This window comes from Crassostrea angulata, chromosome 2 (assembly GCF_025612915.1).
Source record: "Crassostrea angulata isolate pt1a10 chromosome 2, ASM2561291v2, whole genome shotgun sequence".
Classification (NCBI taxonomy): Eukaryota; Metazoa; Mollusca; class Bivalvia; order Ostreida; family Ostreidae; genus Magallana; species Magallana angulata.
This window is the reverse complement of record NC_069112.1, coordinates 75,231,451-75,259,447: the sequence shown is the minus strand read 5'-3', so window position 1 is coordinate 75,259,447 and position 27,997 is coordinate 75,231,451. Positions and strand designations below refer to the sequence as shown.

General features: G+C 32.7%; 1 protein-coding gene and 1 pseudogene across 1 annotated transcript; both read left to right on the top strand.

Moving 5' to 3' along the window:
* Positions 1-9: 9 nt before the first annotated feature.
* LOC128171535 (scavenger receptor class F member 1-like) lies at positions 10-6,663 on the top strand. Its single transcript, XM_052837313.1, has 8 exons — positions 10-191; positions 975-1,202; positions 1,727-1,981; positions 2,334-2,468; positions 5,660-5,797; positions 5,901-6,038; positions 6,137-6,274; positions 6,373-6,663. Exons 1-8 carry the CDS (start codon positions 119-121, stop codon positions 6,519-6,521), a joined length of 1,254 nt encoding a protein of 417 aa, XP_052693273.1. The 5' UTR covers positions 10-118; the 3' UTR covers positions 6,522-6,663.
* Positions 6,664-15,047: 8,384 nt separating this feature from the next.
* Positions 15,048-25,517, top strand: LOC128174867 (multiple epidermal growth factor-like domains protein 10; annotated as a pseudogene).
* Positions 25,518-27,997: the final 2,480 nt, after the last annotated feature.

The window sequence follows — 27,997 nt, the reverse complement described above, 5'->3', positions numbered from 1 at the left end:
AAGTAACTTTTGATAGTTTGGAGGTTAAGGCTCTCCCCTACGACACTATTTAACTAATATCTACGTGAAACTATCAACAGAATTCAAGAGTCGGGTGTGTTTCCTGTTTTATTTTCTAATGCCCTGGCTCCTTACAAGGATGTATGCAGTGTTTGTGTGTGTCGGCGTTTTTGCCTTTGCTAATGGTTATGGTAAGCCATATCTTTTAAAGTTAACTTTAAATGTGTTTATAAATAAAATCGGTCCTAATCTTAGATAGTTGGTGAAATACTGTGCCAATATATCTTAATAAAAAAGAAGTTAAGAATAACAATTATGGTCCCATTGTTGCAACGTCAATGAATAATGAACTATGACGCTTCACGTCCTTATATTTTTTGAAAATCAAAATGAAAGACGGATGTTTATTCCACCTTGCTCATTTTTATTTTTTCTCAACGTTACATGGAAATTGATGTAATGTTTGCATTTCCATCTGATTGTTTTTCACCTTAAACATTCTAGTTCAAGATAAAACAACATGATTTGAATCTGCAGAGATTAACAACGTGTCAAATTGGGTGATACTTTAACATATGAAAATCAATGACACCAAACTATCTTCTGATAATTCTGACATTGAATATTTTTTTAATATTTAATTAAGAGCACGTGATCAACTCCAAAACCTTTTTTTTTAAAATTATATACGGATATATCAAACGGCCGACGATGTTGCCATTGTACATGTATACTTAAAAAATAAAAGGGAAAATAATGCTGTTTTTAGCGAATATCAATGAAATAGGGACAATTACAATACAAATATCTTTTAATCAATGTTTCCCTTGTGTTTGTTTGTACCTTTAAATGGTGAGGTTATTCGAACGTATATGATAAATGGTAATGAAATTATTTAGAAAAAGGTATATTCCTTTACGAATTTCTTTTTTAATGACATTTTTGAGCAAATTTTATTCCTATCTGCTAAACAGTTAATATCGCCCTATACAAACAAGCATACCAACATAACTCTGAGGCAGGTGACACATTTAACGCCAGTAACGCTGTGGACGGACGTAAATCAAACCTGAGTGTTGATGGAGGTCAATGTGCTGTATCATACTGGGGAAAAAAAACCGCCACCTGGTGGGTGAACCTTTACAGTATCCACAGCATCCACCACATTGCCATCTACTTCATGACAAACAATCAACCATTGGGTAAGTCAGATTAACTAAAGTTATGCCATTTTCAAGTCCAAAAATACATAACATATGCTTCGACTATAGTTGTTTTCATTACGTTCAGTGGTTAGCCTCGCATATCAGCCGAATTCTTTGAAAGGTATAACAGCCTATACGAATATGTGTATTCTGGGATAAATTACGACGATATATAATAGAACGTTACACGTATGGAGCAGTATCATATGAAACGTGACCTAATTGTTTTAAGGACGATTAACCATCTAGAAATGCATTTACTTAAAGATATGTCACTGTCGGGCTAACACGATGATGGGTTTGTGATTATGATTATTATAAGTATTAAATTATCAACATTGTAAATAAAAATAAGCATACTATGTAGTATATAAATGTATAGCGATGTACAACTAATTTACTGTATATATATGCATGATGAAGATCTCGTTAATACGACACTATATCATATCAAGCAGTATGCAACCATGGCACCCTCTTTTACAGATACGACATCATAAATTGTCTTTAATAACATGCAGGTCCTTCTAATTTGCTCACAAAGTACATCCTTGGGTTTTCTGTGTACGTATCCAATACAACAGACAGACTACAGGGAACACTGTGTTACAAGGATGACAACTTTACACTATTCACCATGCCTGCTGTCTTCACCACAACCTGTCCTGTACACGGGCAGTACGTAATCTACTACAACGAGAGACGACAAGGAGTTACCAACCCTGACGACTACTCTAAATATGTTTTCACTGGACTCTGTGAGGTGGAGGTGTACGGTGGGTGTATTGTTATACCGCCTTCAAAATTTGATCAGAATTAGTTAAGGTACATGGCGTGATATCTCAAAGAAATTGTTTGATGGCATATGGTCCTGTATTTGTTGGTTAAAGATCGTTTTATTTTATTGATTATTATGAATTTACACGGCTCAATGTGGAAATTCGATATAAACCATTTTAAAATAACTTGCTTTATCGCATGATGCATATTGAAAAAAAAAACTTAAGTATCAAATAGACTGTTTAACATCATTAAACTGTTTAATTCAACATAAGAGTATATATAGTAGAAACATATCAGAAATATACTATTCAGAATTACTGATCACTTGAATTATCCTATTCAAAGGATGTCCTGCTACCGGATATTTTGGGTCCAACTGTTCCGTTCCCTGTCCAGACGTTAACTGTCAGTACTGTCACATAGAGACGGGCACTTGTCAGGGCTGTAAACCTGGATATCAAGGTCACCGATGTGAACTAGGTAAAGCTGCTTATGTGCAACTCTAAAGAAAACAATATATGATAAACGACTATGGTTATAGTTTTAACTTTTAAAACATTGCAATTAACAGCGCGACATATGTAATTTAATATCTTTCAAAAACATTCATAACCCCCCCCCCCCCTAATTTCTCAGTGAAAAAGGATTAAAAACATTATGTGTTAAATTTGACAAAACAGTAATGTTTCAATTCATCAAATGTTTACATTCAGTTTATATTGTTCGCTATGTTACCATTGGAAATCTAGTCAATGTTAAAAACACACGATAAACCTTACCCGGTGTGCCTCAGTACATGTAAAATACAGAATGAAAAAATGACAAAAACAAACCGTGATCCATCTTAAAACATCCATAAAACGAAATACAAATTCAAAGCAGAACAACACGGACCTCCAAATAGATAGAGATAGGATCAGGTGCTTAGGAGGAGTGAACATCCTCTGATGACCGGTCACACCCGCCGTGTGCCCAATGTAATATCGGTAAAAAAATCATTATCGGGAAAAATGCTGTAAATTGGAGAAAATTTCATAATCGGGGAAAACGAGAAAAAAATCCGTGGACAATTCAGTATGCAATCATAACCTAGAGCAGAGCAACACGGACCTCTGGAAAGTCCAAGAGGAAGGATCAGGTTCCTAGGAGGAGTGGGCATCCTCTGCCGACCGGTCACACCCACTGTGTGTTCTTTGTCGTAATCGAAAAAAAACAACCGGTAAAGTCAGTAGACAATTATGTGAATAATTATAGTCTAACAATTAGTATAAAAAACGTCAGTCAGCCTGCGACCGAGTGGAAGATTGTATCTGCTGACAAGGTCGTTGTATCGACCATAGAACTTTGATAGACCATAGATCATGATAGAAGTTACATATTTTTATTGCATAAATATCATTAATTAGAATGTAATAAAACGTTGCACGCCTGTTATAACTTTATATATAGTCTTGTATAGTATAGTATGAAAATAACAATTGTTAATTGATATTACGTCGTCTATATACTTGAATGTTGAGTTGAAAACCACATCGAGTGATTTATTTTTTACACGTAAAAGTTTTTAAAGAAATTCTTTAAATGTACCCATGGGAATTCCAACAGATTGTTGGAAGACTTGATTTCCAACAAGAGGCCCATGGGGCCACATCGCTAACCTGAGCAACAATGGCTTTATACGGGTGTTAAAAGATAGTGTGCCATTTGACCCCTCGGTAGAAAAACAAAAAAGAATACCATAAAATAAACTGTATTTAAATTTTACATGGCTGCCAAACACAATGAACTTTCGTTTTCGATATGAATACCGAACCCGAAGTTATAAACTGATTGACAGCGATTATCTCTTTACTTTTATTTTCGTAAATTACTCAAATTTGAAACAGAATTCGCCGATAGTTATCGCAATTTATATTGTCCCTTCCATAAGGATTATTTATGCAGAATTACGTTGAATTTGACTCTTTAGTTCTTGAGAAGAAAATTTTTAAAAACGCACCCCATTTTCCTACAGTTTCGAGGTTTTCTCCGTTTTAAATTAAGATTGGTATTTCATTTCGGCAATTTATAATCACCTTTGTAAAGGGATGCTTTGTGCCAAATTTGGTTGAAAATTGTCCAAGTGGTTTAAGAGTAGATGTTTAAAATGTGAAAAGTTTACAGACGGGCGGACGGACAGACGGACGACGGACAAAAGGTGATCATAAAAGCTCAGGTGAGCTAAAAACTACATAGATTTTGTCTAGTAGAAACTCAGGCATCGTTTTAATGTCAACTTCAGAGTGCTTTCGTGTGCAATCAGAATGCTTTACATTACTGCATTACATTGTATCTGGCCATTAACAATACTTGTATTGTTTTTATTTCTATGATTATTAAAATTACAACGTGATCTCAAAAAATCTTTAACTGTGCTATTATTTTCTAAAGGTTATTTAAGGTGGCAAGATCATATATTTTTGTCGTTATCTGACAATTCTTAAATGACTGGATGAATGTCTGCCATTCAGTCTAATGAAAGCTGACTAAAAGGTAACTGAAAAGTGACTGAATAGCATATGTGTGCCATTCAGTCACATTTCCATACCGTTCAGTAATCATTCTGTTGACTGAATGGTAGAGCTGCATCCTGTGTAATTTTGTCAAAACAATTTTATTTCTATTAAATCATTTTTTTTTAAAAATTATCATTTATTGACCACTTAGAAGAAAGGAAGATCCAGTTAAGTGATTTTCACACAAATGCTTTTTAAAGAATAAGCGTTTAATAAAGCTCTTAAAACGTTATTTTGTTCGGAGATTCATATTTAAAACACTCTGTAACCCAAGTATCTTTTAGTTATTTTACATTCATTAAGATCACAATCAGAAGTATTAATGGTATTGTTTTAAAAGATCCAATTAAGTTCTTAAGTCTAAGTAATTTTAAGTTTAATTTTAAAAGCAAATTATATTTCCCTACTAATCCGCAAAAACAATATGTATTTTTTTTATAAACGATAATGATAAGGATGTTGATCAGCACTACTCATTCACGCATGTATGTTCAGATAATACTTTAAGAACTACGAATTAAATTCATTCGGACAAATAGATGGAGAAATGGATGAACTAACGGATGGATGGATAACTTATATCCGATATCAATGACAATGTGTGACTGCTGGGCTGCGTTATAGACATATAGATAGATAGATAGATAGATAGATAGATAGATAGATAGATAGATAGATAGATAGATAGATAGATAGATAGATAGATAGATGATAGATTTTTTCATGGTTTTATATGTTATTTAGCGTGTTAGGCTTATCTTGAGTCCTGCTAGGTAAAACACATTACCATTTATTAGAATGGGAACTATAAGAGAGGCGTATGGAAGTCCCGGAGAGCTTGTTTAACAATTAATATCTGCTAAACATTGTCCAGACACTTTACTGCATTGACATGACATGATATGCCTGCTTTAATTTCAACACATTTAATTGTTTTAATTGTACACTTTGGAATCCAACGTTTCATCTTCATTTGCCCAGGCTGTTTAGATAAAAAAAAGATGCTTTAGCAATGTAAACATAATGTGTTTATAAATTATTTTTCAAGAATAAAATCATAGATAGACTGTTTTATTCTGCCTACGTTAAACTATTTATACTGAACTTTTTTTATAGCTTGTGACGAAGGTTCATATGGACCCGAATGCAAACAGATATGTGGACAATGTCGTGAAGTAAACCAGTGTTCTAATATCAATGGAACATGTTTGACTGGATGTGATGCTGGTTATCAGGGGAACTTTTGTAAAACTCGTGAGTGGTTAAACATAAAATATATAATTTAATGCACAAAAAATTAATAAATGATGAGACATATACCACCTAAACATTATAATAGTTATTATTTTATTCGTAGCATGCGACAGGGGGTTGTATGGATTTAAATGCAATAAAACATGTGGACAATGCCGTGGCCTTAGCCAGTGTTCCAATATCAACGGGACATGTTTTACTGGCTGTGATGCTGGTTATCAAGGGGACTTGTGTAAAACCTGTGAGTAGCCTCATATATAATATACAATGCAAAACAAATAGATTAATGATAATACATATTCCGCCTTTACATTATAATAATTAAAAGATCATTCGTAGCATGCGACAGAGGGTTGTATGGTTCTGAATGCAATGAAACATGTGGGCACTGTCGTGACCTAAACCAGTGTTCAAATGTAAATGGAACATGTTTGACTGGATGTGCTGCTGGTTATCAAGGGAACTTGTGTAAAAGCCGTGAGTAGTTAAATATATAAAATACAATGCACAAAAAATAGATAAATGATAATACATATACCTCCGAAACATTATAATAATTATCATCTTATTCGTAGCATGCTACAAAGGGTTGTATGGTTCTGAATGCAATAAAACATGCGGACATTGTCGTGACGTAAACCAGTGTTCCAACATATATGGGACATGTGTGACCGGATGTGATGCTGGTTATGAAGGGAGTTTGTGTAAAACGTGTAAGTGTTAAGTTTCGTTATATCAATATTAATCAGCATACATTCGTTAATAAATCATGTTATGAATAGCGTAAGAACAAAACCATTTAGTTTATATAAAGTTTAGAGTAGCCTTTTTTTTCAATTAAAAAGACATTTTTCTACCAAATCCGAATTACCACGACCAGTTTCAAAGCGTATATCTTTACGATCAACTGCATGATATCGCGTTTGTTTTGGAGACTTATGGTACGTTTTTGACAGCTGGCAAAAGAATTGCGGGTAAGTGTTCTCTACTTGTCTGTGAAATATACAATGTAAGACCATTATGTTGTGATTTAATATTGTTTGAATATGTTCTCACAATACTACATTATTTTATGGTATGTGTTAATTTATTATTGATAATTGATGCATGTATAAAATGTATAAAACATCATTACTTGTAGTTTGGCATAAGAATGCTTGATTGTAAATGATAAATATGTTTCAATTGTCAACTCATACAGTTCTAATTAAGGCTGAATCAACATGTACATAGTTTTAAATACTAATTATTTCCAACGTTTAAGATTATTTATTCCATTTGTTTAAACTATTCAGGGTTGATCTTTCTCATAAATATTTTCATTATTTAACTTATTTTTTAACGATTAGATTTAATTTTGAATTGTAAAGCAATTTTAACATAGTAAACAGATTTTCAGGTATGTCGATTATTCTTAAGGAAATATCATCAGCTAGAATGTTGTGATCGACATTCCATATTACAAAATCGTAGTTTCTCATTGATTACCTAATTCCCCCTCTTATAATAATTATATAAAATATTCGTGAAACTGAAAATAAATATATAAGAGGTATGGTTTGTAAACTGTTGCTGAAAATAATTGCTCATTAAAGATTACTCATGATTAAGAGCGACTGTTGTGCGATAAGAACACATTGAATATTGCGATAAATCGTTCGTCTATATGCGACTATAGTACAATGAACGCGAGTGTTGTAAGACAATGCGATAGGATCGCACGAAAATCCAGATAATCAAACGATTGAACGATTGAACGTGCGTCAACGCATCAAAATTCAACCGATGTCATGAGTTTTGTTTTTTGATTTTTTTTAATGTTGAAATCAAGCCCGGTTATGGTATGTCTGTGTCGATATATCGATACCTATCATCAAGAATTATTCTGTCTCTTTGCCTGCAAAGCTGCCAACTGCAAGTGGTGTCACACAGAGAAGGATAACAGTCATGGTTGTACATTTGTAAACATGGCTTCCATTAACACTTTTGTGAGCTAAGTAATACTATATTACATATAATGTGATAGGACTATGTTGATAAAAAGATACAATTATCTGAATTCTTTTTTCATATTGTATCTACTTATGATACTAAAACAATCATTTGTTATCTTTTAAATAAACCAGTAAGTTGATTTTTTTTTAAGTTTATCTAACGTTTTAGTAGTTAATACTGAAAATAACCGTTAAATCTATGTTTTGTTTTGGAGAAAAAGTTCAGTTGTGATATCGCAATCAAAATTTTGCAACCGCACCTTTATTTTCAAGACAACCCAGACTAAACGTTTAACATTAAGAAAAATCTACTTGTAACTTTAGCTTTGTTTTACATTAAAATGTAGAGATATTTCAATACATGAAACCTCTATGAGTTTGCTAATGAAGCATTTTTGAAAATACTTTTAGAAAACTTCGATAAAAATTCGTATGTATTGTCAATTGTCTTAATTGTCTTCTCCTAATATCTAGACGGCCGCATTGCACACCTTGGTACACTGGACCATGAATGTTTCCTATGAGTAGACGCAGCTGGGGTTGAATTTGGTGACCTTTTTTATTACTTGGGGTAAATTGCATTAATGTTACTGTATTGTAGTTAGCGCCCAATAACCTTGAGTGATTTTGTGTCTTGTATGACAGATTGTCAAAGTCATAACTGTCAACTGTTTGTTAAGTCCTAGCGTATATCCATGCTTCTTAACACGTATTTTGTATATTATTCTTTTAAAAGGGTTCCCACGCTAACCAAATTAATTCCATACTATGCCATGGTTATGGACAAATATCCTTTGGGGTCCGGTTACCAGGAGACTGATGTAAAACAAAACATTTCCGACGCAATGCTTCATTCACTAATAATGTAGCAATGTTTCATTTTTTTAGTTTTGAACATTTGTATATTTTGATACGGCATTGATAAAATTGTAAACAAAATAAATATTGGTGTTGTTTGACTGACGATACACGACTGTTTTGCTGACACTACTATGGCACTATGTTTACTTTATACTGTGGACTTAATTCTTACGCAACGCACTCAGCTTAAACTCTTCAACATTAACTTTCTAAGAATATTAAAAAAACCCTATAAACTTCATAAATGTATGTTTTTTGCGCACGTGCGCAGATTGTCAAAAGCGTGTATCCTTTATATATGCAGATATGTATTACAATATGTTGATTTTTTTTTTTTACATAAAAGCTTAAATGTTCCAAAGATACCAATAAATAACTCCATTGTGTTAGGGTTCTGTTTTATTTAGCTTCTTTTATCGTCAAAGTTTGGATCTTTTACCATTATCGTAGTTTATAAGGCATAAATTAGACATAAATGTAATGTTGCATTAACATCTCCCCATTGAAATGAGTTAAATGATAATCCTGCATATTAACAAAAACATGAAGAGGAAGTAAAAAGAATCGATGTTATCATGTGTTTTCTGCAAATTACAGTGATCAATTCCATTATTTCTTTCTTTACAAAAATAATGCAAAAGCGAAACAAGGAAAAGATGATTACTTACATTTTACAATCATTAAGCATTAAAAAGTGTTTTTATAATCATAAGTAAAGCATCACATGTTTAATCAAATTGTATTTAATGCTACATGTAGCACATAAAAATATATCAAACCACCTATTTTATATGGTGGGTGACGAGCCTTGTATACGATACACGTTATGTAAAGTGCCTACTTGAAGTTATATAAAAGAAAAATATATCAATTCATCTTTATTTCCTGGTTTTTCAGTTTGCCACAAAGATGTGTCTGGTGTATGTGTTTGTCGGAGTTTTTATTTTTTTCCCCTGGTTATAGAAGCTATATCAGTAATTCATTAATGAAGGTTCATCAAAAAACTGTTTCAAATAAAGTCGGTCCATCTATCTGGTAATAATCTGACATTGATAAATACAATTAAGCCCATCTAGTTCATCTTAAATACCCCTTTGACTCCTCAGATCGAGAAAAAAATAGCGGCTAGGAATAACAATGCCTTTATGAAATTTTCCTCTGCTTTCGACACTCAGGTATAAGTGCTACATGTATAATGGTGTAATGCTACTTCAGATGATATCGCTCTTTGCTCAGAATTCCTTACGTTTGATCAGATTAAAGAAAAACAAAAAAAATCGCTAATTACATCTATAAAAATAATAACTAATGTTATAAATTGTTATTATTGTTAAGGTGTTTCAATAAAATTGGTTTTATCAATAATATATACGATATATATTTTCGAATTGGATTCAAAATAGGAAACTCGAGCATCTAAACTCCAGTAAAAACTATTTCCAGAACACCACAGACAACTATAACAGTTATCAAATTTAAATCTTAAATGTGCTTGAATTTTCTCCGAGCTGTATTTCACTGTTCTAGTTTGAGACCAGAAAATATTGTTTGTAACTATTGAATATCAACAACGTGTCAGTGTTTGCGTTAACATTGCTATGACGCCATGATGATATTTTTGATGATTTTAATACTATACAGTGCTCAAATATTTCCTTCAAAACAATTGATATTTTTGATAATATATAATGCATAACTAGTTCCTTCAAAACACTTGATAGTTTTTATAATATATAATGCTTAACTGTTTCCTTCAAAACACTCGATACTTCTCATTTAGAAAAATTATATAATAATACACTTAATTATTCTAATAATCACATGGAGTAAAACATGCCGTACAATGTAAATTTATTGATAATTTGTTTTCGGTTAAAATGAATCTCAAAGAGACATTAATTCTACATCCAACATTATTCTTGTTATTTCAACAAATTGAATAAACATGAAAGCTAAAAACAAACGAAATAGAAAATATTAAAATATATATGGGCTTTAAAGTTATTCATCTTAATTTCACATGATCGCCGTGTAGTCATTATAACTTTCTTATTTGTATATATTTTACCCGCCGGGTAATACAGAGAATGATCTGACATGCTAAGGCACCATGATGCTTATCAAATCACCATTCACATTGCCTTAAGTTTAATTAATCCGTATCAAACAACCATCGACAACGTTTGCTCTCTCTCTTACGTTTGAAACACTTATTTAAATTATCTTAAAGACATTTTTTTTTCATTAGAAATGAGCATCATGGTAAAACATCACTGTGATATGAACTTGGTTGTTCACGTGATAAAATCATGAGAAGCCAGTAGGATTTTTTAATAGCACTTTATGGCGTACCATCCAAGTTCATGTCCCAATCTTAAGATGGCAAACATGTTTTCTTATACGAATCTAAAGAATAGCCAACAGGTACATTTCTCTGTGAAATCTTTAGCAACGTCACAAAAAGTACCGCACACTTGTTTAATAGTTTTTGTTTTCAAATTAACATGATCTGCAGTAAATATTTACAACATGTTTAAATTGTTTGCTTTTTTTTTTTTTTAAATTCAGGTTTGAAAATTAATTACTGTTCTTGTGCTATTGCAATAATATGTTATCTGAAGAGCGATAAGGCGCGATATTTCCAATCTTCTTGTCTACAAGATACTAATGGAAAACGAAACTATTAAATTGTTCCTGTTTCCTGTTTACGCTGGAATATATCCTAAATATTTTATATTTCCTTCAAACCAAGACGCTTGTGCACTTGCATCAGTAAAAATAAGCAAGATTATGTCATACCAATTGACTTATGCATTATTATTCACAAAGCATGCATTTTTTTTTACACATCAGCCATTCTAAGTTCAAATGATATAGAAGGCTTGATTCAAAAGTAATGCCACACTATGCACCACGTTTCACGCGGGCGCTGTATTGTATAAAATGATACATCAAAACTGTCCTTATCAAAATTTTGATTTAAAGTAAAATTTTGATTAAATATTGTTAAACACTTAACAGGATATTGATGTCTGTAGGATGATATATACGTGACATCGCCGCGTCATGAATTTACGTCTTTTAAAAGGTTTGTATTTATGCATGCTTCCAAAATTCGAAAAAGATCAAAACAACACAATATTTTGAAACAGATATATCATTTACTTTTTCTAACTGTTTAAAAAATTTAAGGACCATAACCGTCCATTCGGACATCTACGCAATGCCTTTTGTCTCCAGATCAAGGAATAAAAATACTGGACATGCTGTCCTTTACAAAACTTTAGATTATTTAGAATCAAAATTTCTCATGTTTGCTTCGATGGATATAAATCATTAGAAAATGCACTGGAATTGACATATCAATCTAAAATTGAGAGCAAATGAAAAGGGTTCCCTTAAAGTGGTTCCAATATTTAATAAAAGCATATGTCAGGTTAAGAAATAAATTAAATAGACAGAAGATATGGGCTCTGAAGGAAAGTTAGAACTAGGTTCTGACGGCATGAGCTGTATCATAAAGCTACGTTCAAGACTTCTTAAAGAGACCTCAACAAACTGATCGCACATTAAATAATATCTATCATATTACCCAATCGATTACAAGAAGAGTAAATATTTACTTTATGAATAAAAATGGATAAAAAAATTAAATAGAGCATCGTGGCCAATTTTATAGAGTACCAAATTATGAAATTCTACAAGAACGCCAAAGATCTAGAAATGACGTCGCGAGCGTGCAACGACTACCGTTGTTTCACGCTCTAAAAAGACATTATCTTCAGAAATATTTATCATAATGCATTAAAATGTTTAGATCTGAACTGAATTAGGTAGATATCTCAACGCACAAGTTTTGTTGTCACTTTATGCGGAATTTTCACGATTTTATTGCATATGTGACATTACTTTTGGATCAACCCCCGTACAAGTATAGCCTTCATTGAGGTTTATACATGGCTATAACAAAGGCTATAATTTTCTTGATTTAATAATCAAAAAATATTTCACTTTATTTTCTTCATGGTTATAGCAGTATTTTTTTTTTAGTTCAAAATGCCAAGGCGATGATTTCACTATTATGAAGTGACAATGGCGCACATGTCAAAAACCACTTATTTGTCCCAAAAATAATTTTCTGTGGTATTTACTGTGGGGTTTATAAATTATCTATCTTTATTATAGCAAGGCCTATAATACAATTTATTGCACGATCAGGTGACAGTAATCGACCAATCATATGATCGGGAAAAATACGATATTATAATAAACAACGCGGACTTGCCTTAAAGTAATAATCTCTGCAGTAAACAATTCTTCTTCCAGTTTGTTATACAATACACGAGGCAGTTCAAAAGAAGTCAAATAGCTTGTACTGTCAAAATGAGGCAGTGAAAAAAAAAGATATTTCATTAATTTCGGTGTTTTCCCTCTGGAGATATGCCTTCTACTATCTCTATAGAATCAGGTTCCATATCCACTATATCAATCGTATCACAATAATTGAGGAATAAGGAATCATTCTTCGAGAATATATGAGGTGATAATTTCGGTTTGGCCATGATCAAATCCAGTAAAGCCCGAAGGGCTTTATGATAGATTTGATCTTATATTAAAACATTATCATGGTTATTTTTTTTTATTGCCTAAGGTATCTATATAAACATGTCTCAGTGATTGTTCACAGCAGTTTTAGTGAAAATATTCAGCCACGTTATAGTTGATGTGTTACGGTTTTTATTTTGAATTGCACAGTCTGATAGGCAATGTTCTTACACGGTACACTCAGGGATTCCCAGTATGTGTCTCCAATACACCAGACACTGAGTTTCAATATTAGCAACTCTATAAGTATATGTTCCCCAGCATTTCGCTGTTCACACATATTGTTGACCTTTCCATAGAAAAAAAAGTTCAAATACGTTTCCAGGTGACGTCAAAAGGTCATGATGCTCAACACATGTAAAGGTTGTAAGTTATAGATTGGCACAATGGAAAGCGAATAAAATTAACAAATTCCGTACATGTATTAGGTAGATGTAACACGAACGAGTAATAACATTTGTTTAATAACTGCACAGTCCCTGAACTAATCCCCTTTTGGGGCCACTGTGACTGTTTGCGCTATTGTGCTGAGGTGTACCATGGTGTACATATGTATTGATAAAAGATTTTTTTTATGTAATTTGAAAAGAGTATTTGAATGAAATAGCCATTGTGCAGCCTTATGTCACCAATATAACTTTTTTTTTCATTAAAAGTCCTTTCAGACTTCACAAAATTCAACCACAAAAATCGAATAAATTAATTATACTAGGGCACCAAATGTTTTGAACACTGAGGATATGTTTCTGAAATGATGCATGGACGATCAGTTACGAAAAATAGTTTAGTATTCCACTCTTACGCTAAACTGACGAACATATGTCATCCATTTCCCATGCCAAAAATTATTAAAGACTGGATTCTTCTGTAGTTTTCCTATATAAGCAATGTTTCATGCTCCTGTTAATGAGTTGATAAAGATTATATTCCGACATCTCCATCGTTTTTTTTTTTTGGTTTTTTTTTTTTTTTTTTTTTTTGTTCTTAAATCTTTTTTGTAAACAAATTTGCCGTCAGGTCTTTTCTTAAGTGCTCTCCGTTTCGATTATTTCTCTTCTCCCGCGCATACGTTTTTAGCACATAAACATTATTTAAAATATAAAAAAGGTCTATTTTCAAACATTGAGCGTGCACAATAATAATTAACGATTACTTTTATCATTGACACTGATTAAAACTGCGCATATAACCTTCAAAAGTATCAAACATTCAATAAAAGTCTACAGGTTAAGCTAGGTTCCTTTTTATGATCAACTTAATTTTCTGACAGATTATTATATGAGGCCTGAAATAACAAAATGTTCTAATGTCATATCTAATCCAATTTTCCTTATTATAGTTAACACAAAAACATAAAAAATATCCATAGTTTCCCTGTTATACACTAATCTTACAAAAAAGCGTTAAATATAGCTTTAAATTTATATATCATAGGAAGAATGTCTGTGATAAATCTCCTGCTATCATCGGCATGTCGATGAACAGGTATATGCTAGAGGTGATATTTACATAGTATCATTGCAAATGTCAAAGAGCACTCGCTTCTTTTGTTTCCATTTCATTTAATAAAGCGAAAATAACTAAGTACTTACAATAAAAACATATTTTTAAGCGAGGAAATGAGGTATAATATTATACCATCACGAAGTCTATTTTTGTTTAAAAAGCAAACTTGAAATAATTGATAATTTGTGGGTAACGGCCCAATCCTACTTCACTCTCCTTAACTAACGTCTACGTGAAACCATCAACAGAATTCAAGAATCGTGTGTTTTCTGGGTTTTTTTCTGATGTCCGGGCTCGTCACAAAGATGTATGCAGTGTTTGTGTGTATCGGAGTTTTTGCCTTTGTCAATGGTTATGGTGAGCCAGATCTATTTTTAAATTAAAATTTGTTTAAAAATGAAATCGGTCCGAATCTTATAAATACTAGCGGAAAAAAAGAAATTGTGCATTATAAAAATTAGTATAATTTTTCTATATCTATTGTTTGTATTTATGAAATTTAAACAATCATTAATGGTAATGTTTTTGACTATATCAGATGGTAACCGTCCGGGTGCACGAACTTTTTCATGGTTAGAGGGCACCTGTTGTTTATTAAAGAATTTGTACGCATGAGTTTTACGGGCCAATACCGTTTGGAATAAGAACTGTAAAGGATTTGTTTAAACTTTTTTTGTTAAGGCAATCACTTTAGTTTCAACAAAATTTACCCCTATGTCATGCCACGACTCAACGAAAACCAACGTAATCGTGCTGTTGGGATGCTTGCACAAAATACTGTAGCAAGACACTTTGGAGTTCATCGGAACACCATCCAGTCATTATGGGGCGTTTTCAACAATCTGGCAACACTCAGGATCGATCGCGCTCTGGGCGACCTCGTGTGACATCACGTCAACAGGACACCCACATTAGACTTGAGCATCTGAGAAATCGTTTCCAGACAGCAAGTTGGACTGCCCCTGGCATTCCAGGGCTTCGACCAATTAGTCCAAGAACTGTGCGGAATCTTCTGCGCAAGCAAAACATCAGACCAAGACGTCCAGCGGTGCGCCCAGTACTGCTTCAACCTCATCGTATTGCCAAACTGGCGTGGTGCACACGTCATCTGCTATTAAGAATACAGGACTGGGCCAATATTCTGTTCACTGATGAATCAAGATTTCATTTGAATAGCAGTGACGGCCGTTGTAGGGTGTATCGTCGCGTTGGGGAGCGTTACCAGGACGCTTGTGTTGTGCAACGTCAATTTGGTGGAGGTAGCGTTATGGTGTATGGTGGAATATCAGCACGTGGAAGGACCCCTCTACAAATTGTCAATGGAAATCTCACCAGCGTACGCTATCGAGATAAAATTATTCAGCGTCATGTGATACCCTTCATACAGAAACATAAAAATCACATTATTCTGCAGCAAGACAACGCAAGGCTACGCGTTGCTCGTGTAGTCAGGGACTTGTTTGTTCAACAAAATATCGATGTCATGCCTTGGCCAGCTATTTACCCCGATTTGACGCCGATCGAGCACGTCTGGGGTGAAATGCAAAGACGTTTACGCCGTTTACCATTGAGGCAGTGACATAAGCTGATTAAGCCAGGCTTTAACCAACATCTGGAACAACATCCCTCAAATATATCTGAACACTTTAGTGGCATCAATGAGGCGTCGCTGTCAAGCATGTGTGAACGCAAATGGTGGTCACACGCGTTATTAATTTTGTGAATTCATTTTCAAATTACAGTGACTTTCGATTGTGCTGAAACTGGCGTTATTCGACGTTGACATTAATGTGGTATGAGATGTTGTTACGAATACATGTGTTAACAGTGCTACAATAAATACAATTTGTTTATTGTAATTCTCAAATGTTTTTTCATATATTAAATAGGGCCTTGTTTCTTTTTTCCGCTAGTTTACGTCATGTTGTTGGTGAAATTTTGATATTCAAAAAGCAGGCACGTAGCATCGTTTTTGAAAGTGGGGGGGGGGGGGGGCCAGGCCCATCCAAAAAATCTTGACAAGCAAAAAAAAAAAAAAAAAAAAAAAAAAAAAAAAAAACAGGAAACTTAAAGTTTCCAAAAATCTTCAAAATCCTAATCCGTGTGTGTGTGTGTGGGGGGGGGGGGGGGGGTCAACTATACTTCCAAAAAAAATTTTCCCCTACCAAAATTTTTTCCCCTCCAAATCATGAAATGCCTAATCCGTCGGGGGGGGGGGGGGGGGTAACTTCAATTTCACTACTCATTTCCTTATTTTCATATCAATTTTTTCCTAACTTCCAAAAAAGTGGGGGGGGCCAACTCCATTATGATTCATTTTTTTATATGTAGATTTTTAAAAATTTGTTGCTGCGAGAAAAAGTGGGGGGGCCAGGCCCCCCCTGGCCCCCCCTGATGCTACGTGCCTGAAAAGAACATTTTTCGTTCGTATGACTCAACAGATTTTATAGAAAAGGTTATTTGCTCTGAATATTGTATATAAATACACGTACAAGGATTATGATATTGGAATGATGAAACGGGTGTTTTGTTATAGTACTGTACTATGTCAATATTTCTTTACAAAAAGCTGAGCATATCAATTAGAAAAGAAAACCTCATTGTTGCACGGCCAATTAGTTTGAACTATGACGCTTCACGTCCTTATATTTTGTTAACGGCATTAATTAGTTCTTGCACTGGATTTAAAAATCCAAATTAATGTCGGATTTTTTTAAAACACATTGCTCATTTATATTTGTTCTCAATGTTGCGTTTAAAGTAATGATGTGCATGACGTTACAGTGGGTTGTATTTTACATTAAACATTCTAGTTCACGGTAAAACAACATAATATGAATCTACAGAGGATCAACAGCTTGTCATAGTGGGTGATATTATAACATATAAAAATAAAATGACGCCTAGTTATTATGCCGATAATTCCGACATTAATGTATATTTTCTAAATGTTTCATTCAGAGCACTTGATCAAATCAAAAACTTTTATAAAAAAAATATATACTGGTAATATAAAACATTCAACGATGCAATCATTGTGTACACTGTTAATTAAAAGAACATTAATGTCCGCTATAAAGCGACAAAACGAGAAAAATCACGATGCATATATCTTTTTATCAAATTTGTCCGGTTTTTATTGTACCTTTGAATGATGTGGTTATACATATGACTGTATTAGGTAGACATTTGATTTAGAAATGTAATGACTTATATCAAAAAAAAATTTCCATTTCCATGTTGATTTACATTTTTTTAACGAGCTGTGGCTTAACATTGCGTAACAAGGTATTTGTTTTTTACTTCTAAACAGTTAATGTCGCCCTCAACAAACCAGCATACCAACAGTACCAATACCAGCCAGGTGACGACAGATATGACGCCAATAACGTTGTGGACGGACGCAAATCAGACCTGAGCAGGGATGGAGGTCAATGTGCTGTATCATATGGTAAACAAACCGCCACCTGGTGGGTGAACATGACCACTATCCACAGCATCCATCACATCACCATCTACTTCAGGACGAACAATAAACCATTGGGTATAGTCACATTTTCTAAAACTAAGTCATTCTTAAGTCCAGTAAGACATATGCTTCAACAATAACTGTATCAATATGTTAAGTGTTAAGCCCCGCATATCACCCAAATTCTTTTAAGAGTATAACAATCTATCAGAATATTGTGTTCTGAAATAAAATATGACGATATATCAATACGTTACACGTATAAAACAAAATCATGTAAAACCCCAAAGTGTGTAAAACTAATCTTCACTAAATTGTTTTTGTGAAATTTAACCTCTAGAATTACATCTTCTCAACCTCAACAAAAATTCAACACTCCGACTAACAAGATAATGAATTTGTGATTAAGATTATTGTAAGTAGTATAAACATTAAAAAAGAAAAAATATCAAGCATATTGGGTATTTTATGAAACGAAAAACATCTTTTTATTACGACACTACATCATATCACTATAAAAATGATTAGTAATGCAACATGTTAAAACCTGAAACCCACTTGTTATAAATACTTAAATAGAAATAGATCAATACCGTAACCATGTAACGTCAGAAATCCCCAGAGTCACGGTAGGAACATTCTACTATTACATGTAAATGAGTATTTCATTTTAATTCCCAACGTTTCATGAAATGAGATGTTTCTATAGAACATTTCTTAGCGAATATCTTTGAAAGCGCAGTTTTACCTAGAGATAATAGTGAATTATATAACATTATTGAATAAGTTTTTTCGTTATGTCACAAATGAAATAATTTTATTATTATGCCCTGAAATTTGCTGAATAACAACGGAAATAGATTTATTGCCCTCCCGGAAAAAGTTATATTTCACAGGAAATGGTTATATTGCCCTCCCGAAACTGTTATATCATCCTAGCATGCAATCATTCTGCATATTTATTACGTCGTGTTCGAAATTTAGCTAAGCAAACGTAAACAGTTCTTCAAAAATAAAAATGTCATGACAGTGTCTCCTATTCAGAGAAACATACTTTTATTGTTTAATTTGAATAGTTATGTTCTGTTTGAAGGCATCGATCGACATTTTACAAAAAAAATGATTTGTAAGATATGAAGATGCATTGATAATTAAAGATACACATGTTGATGAGGTAAATATGTTCTTAAACCGATTTTTATTTTTAAAAATGTTATATAACATATATTACATGTCTTCTCGGGCGACAATATCAGAATATTTGTTCCTCGGTGACAGGAATGCCCTGGAGTGTTATATCGCCCTCTGCCTTCGGCATCGGGCTACATAACACTCCAGGGCTTTTCTGTCACCTCGGGGCAAATATTCTGATATGTCGACCAAGAAGATATGTAATATATGTATAAGAATCCAAACAAATAAATCTATACTGTGACCAAGTAACGATTAATGTGCCCAGTGTTGCAGTAGGTGTTTGCACAATAAAGGACAAGCACTGCTCTTGTGAGACTTGGTGTGAATCAACAGGTGTGATAATGAATGCAAAACGTTTTTTCTTGGATGAAAAGCTTCTTTAGGTTTTCATTGAGTAAAAGGCTTCTTTATCACAAACCCGTGAATACTCAGTAAGAGTTGATGGGTGTTAACAACTGAGAGTGAAATGTGTGATTTAACGTTTGTCTGCTCTTTGTGAGCAGTCACTAATTCCATATTAGTAATTTTCTTGTTTTAATTTAATTTCTGCCTCGTACATGTAGGTTAATTATATAGACATATTGTGCACGTCTCTAATACAACAAATGCAATTTAGGAACTTCCAATAATTGTCTAGCTTTATTAATCAAAAATTCTAAAAGAAAATAATAAATATTATTTTCGATGTGTACTGCAAATTTATTTGTCAACAGTGCTGTGTGCGATTACTTTGTACGTACCCAATACAATAGAGAGACTACAAAAAAATAATGTACGAAATACCGTTGATCTTATGTTGTTTCTGAAGCTAAACAAGCAAATCAAACAGGATTTATATAAAGGTACTATAGTAATCTTATTTTACCGCACATCCTTCAATTTGTTTCACAATGTTTAAAAAGTACAAAAAACACAATACTGGGTACCCTCTTTTACCGATACGACATCATAGGTTGTCTTTAACACTGTTTGTTAAACTTTGTTTGTCCAGCTACATGATTATGTACGTTCATGAATAATTGATTAACATTGTATGCAGGTCCTTCTAATTACCTAACTAAGTATGTCCTTGGATTCTCTGTGTACGTCTCCAATACAACAGACAAACTACAGGGAACACTGTGTTATAAGGACGAACACTTTACACTAGACACCATACCTGCTGTCTTCACCGCCATCTGTCCTGTACATGGACAGTACGTCATCTTCTACAACGAGAGACGACCAGGAACTATCTACCCTGGCGACTACTCTAAATATGTTTTCAGTGACCTCTGTGAGGTGGAGGTGTACGGTGGGTGTAATGTTATACCGCTTTCAAATTATGATCAGAATTAGTTAAGGTACATGGCGTAATAGCTCAATGAAAATTAATTAATTGATGGCATATGGTCCTGTATTTGTTGGTTAAAGTTTCATTGTTGTATTGTTTTTCGCACGATAAGGATCAAGTCGCAATTTTAGAGAAGGAAAAACACCCCTCCCCCCCCCCCCCCCCAAAAAAAAAACAAAACAAAAAACAAAAAACAAAAACAAAAAAAAAAACCCAGAAAACTGCGCATTAAAGTAACTGAAGATTGTTTTATTTTATTGATAATTGTGAATTCACACTGCTCTATAAAAAAATAGATATAAACCATTTTAAAATAACTTGCTTTATCGCATGATTGCACAATTTTAATAATCTTAAGTAGCAAAAAGACTGTTTAACATATTTAAATTATTCAATTCAACATAAAAGTAAACATTGTAAAAATATATCATCAGAAATATACTTTTCAGGTTAACTGATCACTAATGTAATTCTAATTAAAGGATGTCCTACTACCGGATATTTTGGGTTTAACTGTTCCGTTCCCTGTCCAGATGTTAACTGCCAGTACTGTCACATAGAGACGGGCACCTGTCATGTCTGTAAAACTGGGTATCGAAGTTACCGATGTGAACTAGGTAAAACTGCTTATGTGCAACTCTAAAGGAAAAAAAAATATGATCAACATACGGCTATTGTCTTAACATGTAAAACCTTGCAGCTAACAGTGCAATGTATGCAATGTTTCTTTCAGTAATATTTATACCAATGTCAAATTGTAAAATTATTTAGGATATTCTGTGTTTAATTCTGCAAAAAGTTATGTGTAGCAATTAATTAAATGTTAACATTCAGTTTACATTTTCGCTATGTTTGCATAGGAAATATACGACATTCAAAGCTCAAAAACATACGATAAACCTTACCATGTGGTATAGACAGAATTCACGTCATAACGCGTTTTGAATACTAGATAAATCGTGAATAGATTTAAGAGGGATCAATGGTCATGGCCATTTTCAGACTGTTTCATTCTCCCTCAGAGGAAATTCTATAAATAAAATATACAGGAAAATCACACATTTAAATGGTAAAATATATGGATTTCTTCCTTTTAAAAATAAAGGTTTACATCTGAAGAAATCATGTCTGAACATTTTAGGTAGAGCTGATGGTCAATATTTTGACCATTAAGCACTCTAGTAGTAGATAGTTTGTTTGTTTGTTTTTTTTTCTATTCGCGCACTGGTTTCACAACTTGCTTTTCTGGTCAGTGCTTCGCGTCGGGGACATGCACTGGCTATAGATTGATAGGAAAGTTAACACACTGACTACTTAGAAAGAATGAATATCCGGTTTCGTGATTTTTCACATATTAAACTATTAGAAACCTCATATAACGTTAATTTGTTTTGAAAATCATATTCTAAAACACATTGAAATCTAAGTATTTTTTAATTAGTTTACATTAGTTAAAATTTGAAGTATTAATGGTATTGTATTAAAATATTCAACTAAGTTCTTAAATTTTCAGTACTTTAAAGTTAAAAATGCAAAAACTATTTTCACAATGGTCTGCAAAAATGTTTGGTATATTTCTTAAACAGGAAGGGAGCGAGTTTTCAGAAAAAGGTACCGTAACCTGCTAACAAGCAGGTTGTATACACATTTTCTATAGTGATTGCTGCATGTTTATTAGCATATACAAATTACGTTTGTTTTAATGACAATATTACAATGCCAATCCGATGTGCACTGCCCAATAAGACTATGTTTAAATACAATATTTAAAAAAAAACCAATAAATTATAAGGGTTTTGAATAGCATTGTTTATTTACACATGTATGAACAATTGTCACCTTTGCAACTAAGAATTCATTCAATTGGATAAATTAATAAAAAAAAATGGATGGATGAATAAACTGATATATTTGATATATATAACGGATGTTACTAGGTGTGATGCAGTGTATTAGATTGACAGAAAAAATATAGAATTACATGTCATTGAAGTTTTACAAGTATTAAATCATAGCTCCAGTGTTATATAACGCAAATGAGTAACTGTTTATACTGATTTATTCTATAGCTTGCGACAAAGGATCATATGGATCCCAATGCAAAGAGATATGTGGACACTGTCGTGACACAGACCAGTGTTCTAATATCAATGGGACATGTTTGACTGGATGTGATGCTGGTTATCAAGGGGACTTGTGTAAAACATGCAAGTGTTTAGTTTTATTATATATTTGTTAAAGAAGAACTAATATTCGTTATCAAGGATATTTCTGTAAATCATGCGAGCACTTTTTAAAATTTTCTTTATACATAGAAAAATATGGTTATGCTGTAAAAATCAGTGATTAAGAATATTCAAGGGATGGATCTCTGCCGTTTAATCAACGAAGTGTCAACTAGGATGTTATTTAAAGAGAAATTTGACGGCAAGGTTTCGTGATTCAGTCACCTATCATATTGTTTCAGTATCATTTATACAATTTTTGCTTTATTCATAGCTTGTGACAGGGGAACCTATGGCTACGATTGCAATTTGACATGCGGACACTGTCGAGACGCAAACAAGTGTTCCAATATCAATGGAACATGTTTGACTGGATGTGATGCTGGTTATCAAGGAGGCTTGTGTAAAAACCGTGAGTGGTTAAACATAAAATATATAATTTAATGCACAAAAAATTAATAAATGATAAGACATATACCACCTAAACATTATAATAGTCATCATTTTATTCGTAGCATGCGACAGGGGGTTGTATGGATCTGAATGCAATAAAACATGCGGACATTGTCGTGACGTAAACCAGTGTTCCAACATAAATGGAACATGTTTTACTGGATGTGCTGCTGGTTATCAAGGGAACTTGTGTAAAACTCGTGAGAAGCTACATATATTATATACAGATAAATGATATTACATATACCGCCTTAACATTATCCTAATTAATATTTTATTCGTAGCATGCGACATGGGGTTGTATGGATCCGAGTGCAATGAAACATGTGGAAAATGCCGCGGCCTTTACCAGTGTTCCATTATCAATGGGACATGTTTCACTGGCTGTGATGCTGGTTATCAAGGGAACTTGTGTAAAACCCGTGAGTAGTTAAATATATATAAAATACAATGCACAAAAAACAGATCAATGATAATACATATACCTCCGAAACATTATAATAATTATCATCTTATTCGTAGCATGCAACAAAGGGTTGTATGGTTCTGAATGCAATAAAACATGCGGACATTGTCGTGACGTAAACCAGTGTTCCAATATAAATGGGACATGTGTGACTGGATGTAATGATGGTTATCAAGGGAGTTTGTGTAAAACATGTAAGTGTTAAGTTTCCTTATATCAATATTAATCAGCATACATTCGTTAATAAATCGTGTTATGAATAGCGTAAGATCTAAACCATTTAGTTTATATAAAGTTTAGCGCAGCTTTTGTTTTTAATTAAAAAGAAATTTTTCTACCAAATCCGAATTACCACGATCAGTTTCAAAGCGTATATCATTACGATCAACTGCATGATATCGCGTTTGTTTTGGAGACTTATGGTACGTTTTTGACAGCTGGCAAAGAATTGTGGGTAAGTGTTTTCACCTTGTCTGTGAAATATACAATGTAAGACCATTATGTTGTGAATGAATATTGTTTGAATATGTTCTCCCAATACTAAATTATTTTATGGTATGTGTTAATTAATATTGAATGTAATTGAAATATATTGGGTTAGTATCCATGACTTTGCTTGTGATACATGTATAAAATGTATAAAACATAATTTGGTATAATAACGCCTGATTGTAAATGGTAAATACTTTGGAAGCCTTAGGTTTCGAGGTGGTTCAAATTTCGTGGAATTCGTGGCTATTTCTCATTCACAAATTTACTTCACGAAATAACAAGTCGGTGTTATAAAATCATATTTCATTTTGTAGGAATAAGAGAATGCACGAAATTACGTTCCCACGAACCAGTCAAATTTAAGCAAAAATTGGCCCCTACGAATTTTAATGATTCCACAGTATATTTCAATTGTCAACTCGTATAGTTCTAATTGATGCTAAAGCAACATCTACATATTTTTATGAATTAATTATTTCCAACGTTTAAGATTCTTTATTTTGGTTTTTTTAAACTATTCAGTGTTAATATTTTTCATTACTATTTTCATTATTTAACTTATTTTTAACGATTAGATTTCATTTTGAATTGTAAGACTTCACCCCTAAAGAATTTTAACATAGTTAACATATTTTAAGGTATATCGATTAAGCATCATGAAATATTATCAGCGAGCATGTTCTGATCGACATTCATTATTGCAAAAGCGTAATTTCTCATTGATTACCTTAAGCCCCCTTTTACAATTATGCGCACGAGCAGAATCGATAAATATATTCGAACGACCGAAAAAAATAGATAAGGTTCGTTAACTGTTGCTGAATATAATCGCATATTAAAGTGTACTCGTGTAGAACTCATATGATTAAGATGAACACTTTTGTGAGCTAAGTTATACTAAATTACATATAAATTACATATAATGTGTAAGGACTATGTTGATAAAAGGATGAACTTATTTAATAGATTCTTTTTTTATATTGTATCTACTTGTGATAATAAGAGTGTATCATTTGCTATATTTACAATTAAACAGTTAGTTGATTTTTTTTAAAAGTTTATTTTATGTTCTAGCAGTTATTATTGACAAAATGTTAAATCTATGTTTTGTTTTAGGAGTAGAAATTCAGTTATGATATCGCAATCAAATGTCTGCAGCCGCACCTTTATCTCAAGACGATCCAGACTAAACGTTTAACATTAAGTAGAATCTATTTGTAACTTAAGCTCTGTTAAACATTTAAATGTTGAGATATTTGATATATTTACATTGAACCTCTATGTGTTTTGATAATAAAGCGTTTTTGAAAATATTTGTAGAAAACCTCGATAAAAAGTCGTATGTATTGTTAGATGTTTTAACTGTCTTCTCCCAATATCTAGACGGCCGCATTGCATACCTTGGAACAATGGACCATGATTGTTTCTGTGAGTAGACACAGCTGGGATTGATTTTTTGTAACGTTTTCTATTACTAGGGGTAAGTTGCATTAATGTTACTCATGTAGTGAAAATGTATTTTCGATTATATTGAGTTCATAATATACGAGTCGAAACACTAAGATGCGTTTGCATTTTTTCTACCACATTTTATTCACTTTTCTTTCAGAAGCCGGTCAATTTATTGAATTGTAAAACTTTATCCTGTATAGGTTGGCGTAATACTTTTAATATTATGTGCAATTAGCGCTCAATAACGTTGAGTGATTTTATGTCTTGTATGGCAGATTTCCAATGCAATAACTGTCAACTGGTTGTTAAGATCTAGCGTACATCCATGTTTCTTAAAACGTATTTTGTATATTATTCTTTGAAAAGGGTTTCTACGCTAACCAAATGAATTACATACCATGCAATGGCTACGGATAAGTATCCTCTGGGTTCCATTTACCAAGAGTCTGATGTAAAACGAAACATTCCAACGCAATGTTTCATTCACTGAAAATGTGTTCACTGTGGCAATGTTGGATTTTTCTTTAGTTTTGAAGATTTGTATATTTTGATTCGTTATTGATAAAACTGTAAACAAAATAAATATTGGTGTTGTTTGACTGACGAGACACGACTACTATGCGGACACTACTATGTCATTATTAACTGCTTTCTGTTTAATTCCTGAGTCAAACGTTGGCTAAAAAGGTAGTTTTTTAAGTTCAGATTTTTATGACAATTTTATGTTCATTATATTATCGGTTTACAATACTATCATCAAATATAAATATAATACTGTAAAACATAGGAAACAACACATCATGTATACGTAGTATTAAAGCGTGATTCCAATGATTTTTTCATGGAAACGGGACCAACTGAACTTAAATAGTGCATTTACCTGTTATTTAATTATTTACGAACAAAATGTATATGAAGCAAAACATAAATACACAATATAAGGCAACGGAAGTAACGCTACACGTCAGCCACGAGTTTAAGGTGTCCATCTGTAGAGATACCGGTGATGAAAGATACATTTGGCAGAAAAAAAACCCATAAAGGAAGTTTTTTTATTTGTATATTTTTATGTTATAAACAGACAGAGCAAAACAGATATCCCATGTATTTTTCAGTAACTTTTAATGACTATTTACATTGGCTATAGCCACACATAAACACATTGATTCCTAAACATTGAGAACAATTAATGTTTACCTTATACCGTGGACTTCAATATTACGCAACGCAATCAGCTTAACCTCTTAAACTTTAACTTTCTAAGAATATTAAAAAAACTAGGAACTTCATAAATATATGTTTCTTGTGCACGTGTTCAGATCGTCAAAAGCGTGCTTCTTTTATATATGCAGATATGCATAAAAATATCTTGATTTTTGTATTACATAAAAAGCTTAAATGTTCCAAATATACCTATAAATAATTCCATTGTGCCAGGGTTCTGTTTTATTTAGCTTCTTTTAGTGTCAAAATTTGGCTCTGTTACCATTATCTTGTTTAATTAGGCATAAATTAGAAATAAATATAATGTTGCTTTAACATCTTCTAATTGAAATGAATTAAACGATAATCCTGCATATTAACAGAAAACATGAAGAGTAAGTAAATTAAGTTCATGCGTTTTCTGCAAATTACAGTGATCAATACCATGATTTCTTTCTTTAGAAAATAATACAAAAGTGAAAAAAGCAACGATGATTGCTTACATTTTAAAATCATTAAGCATTAAAAATGTTTCTATAATCATAGGTAAAGCATCACATGTTTAAGGCTTAAAGCATCACATTTATTTAATGCTACATAAAGCACATAAGAATCTATCAAACCATCTATTTTAAATGGTGGTTGACGAGCCTTGTATACGATACTCGTCATGTAGAGTGCCTACTTGAAGTCATTTAAAAGAAATATTTATTAATTCATCTTTATTTCCTTGTTTTTCAGTTTGCCACAAACATGTGTATGTGTTTGACAGAGTGTTTTGTTTTTTCCCCTGGTTATAGAAGCTATATCATTAATTTATTTATAAAGGTTTACGAAACGGTTTCATATAAAGTCGATTTATCAATCTGGTAATAATCTGACATTGATAAATACAAGTAGACCCAACTAGTTTTATTTTAAATATCCCGTTGGCTCCTCAGATCGAG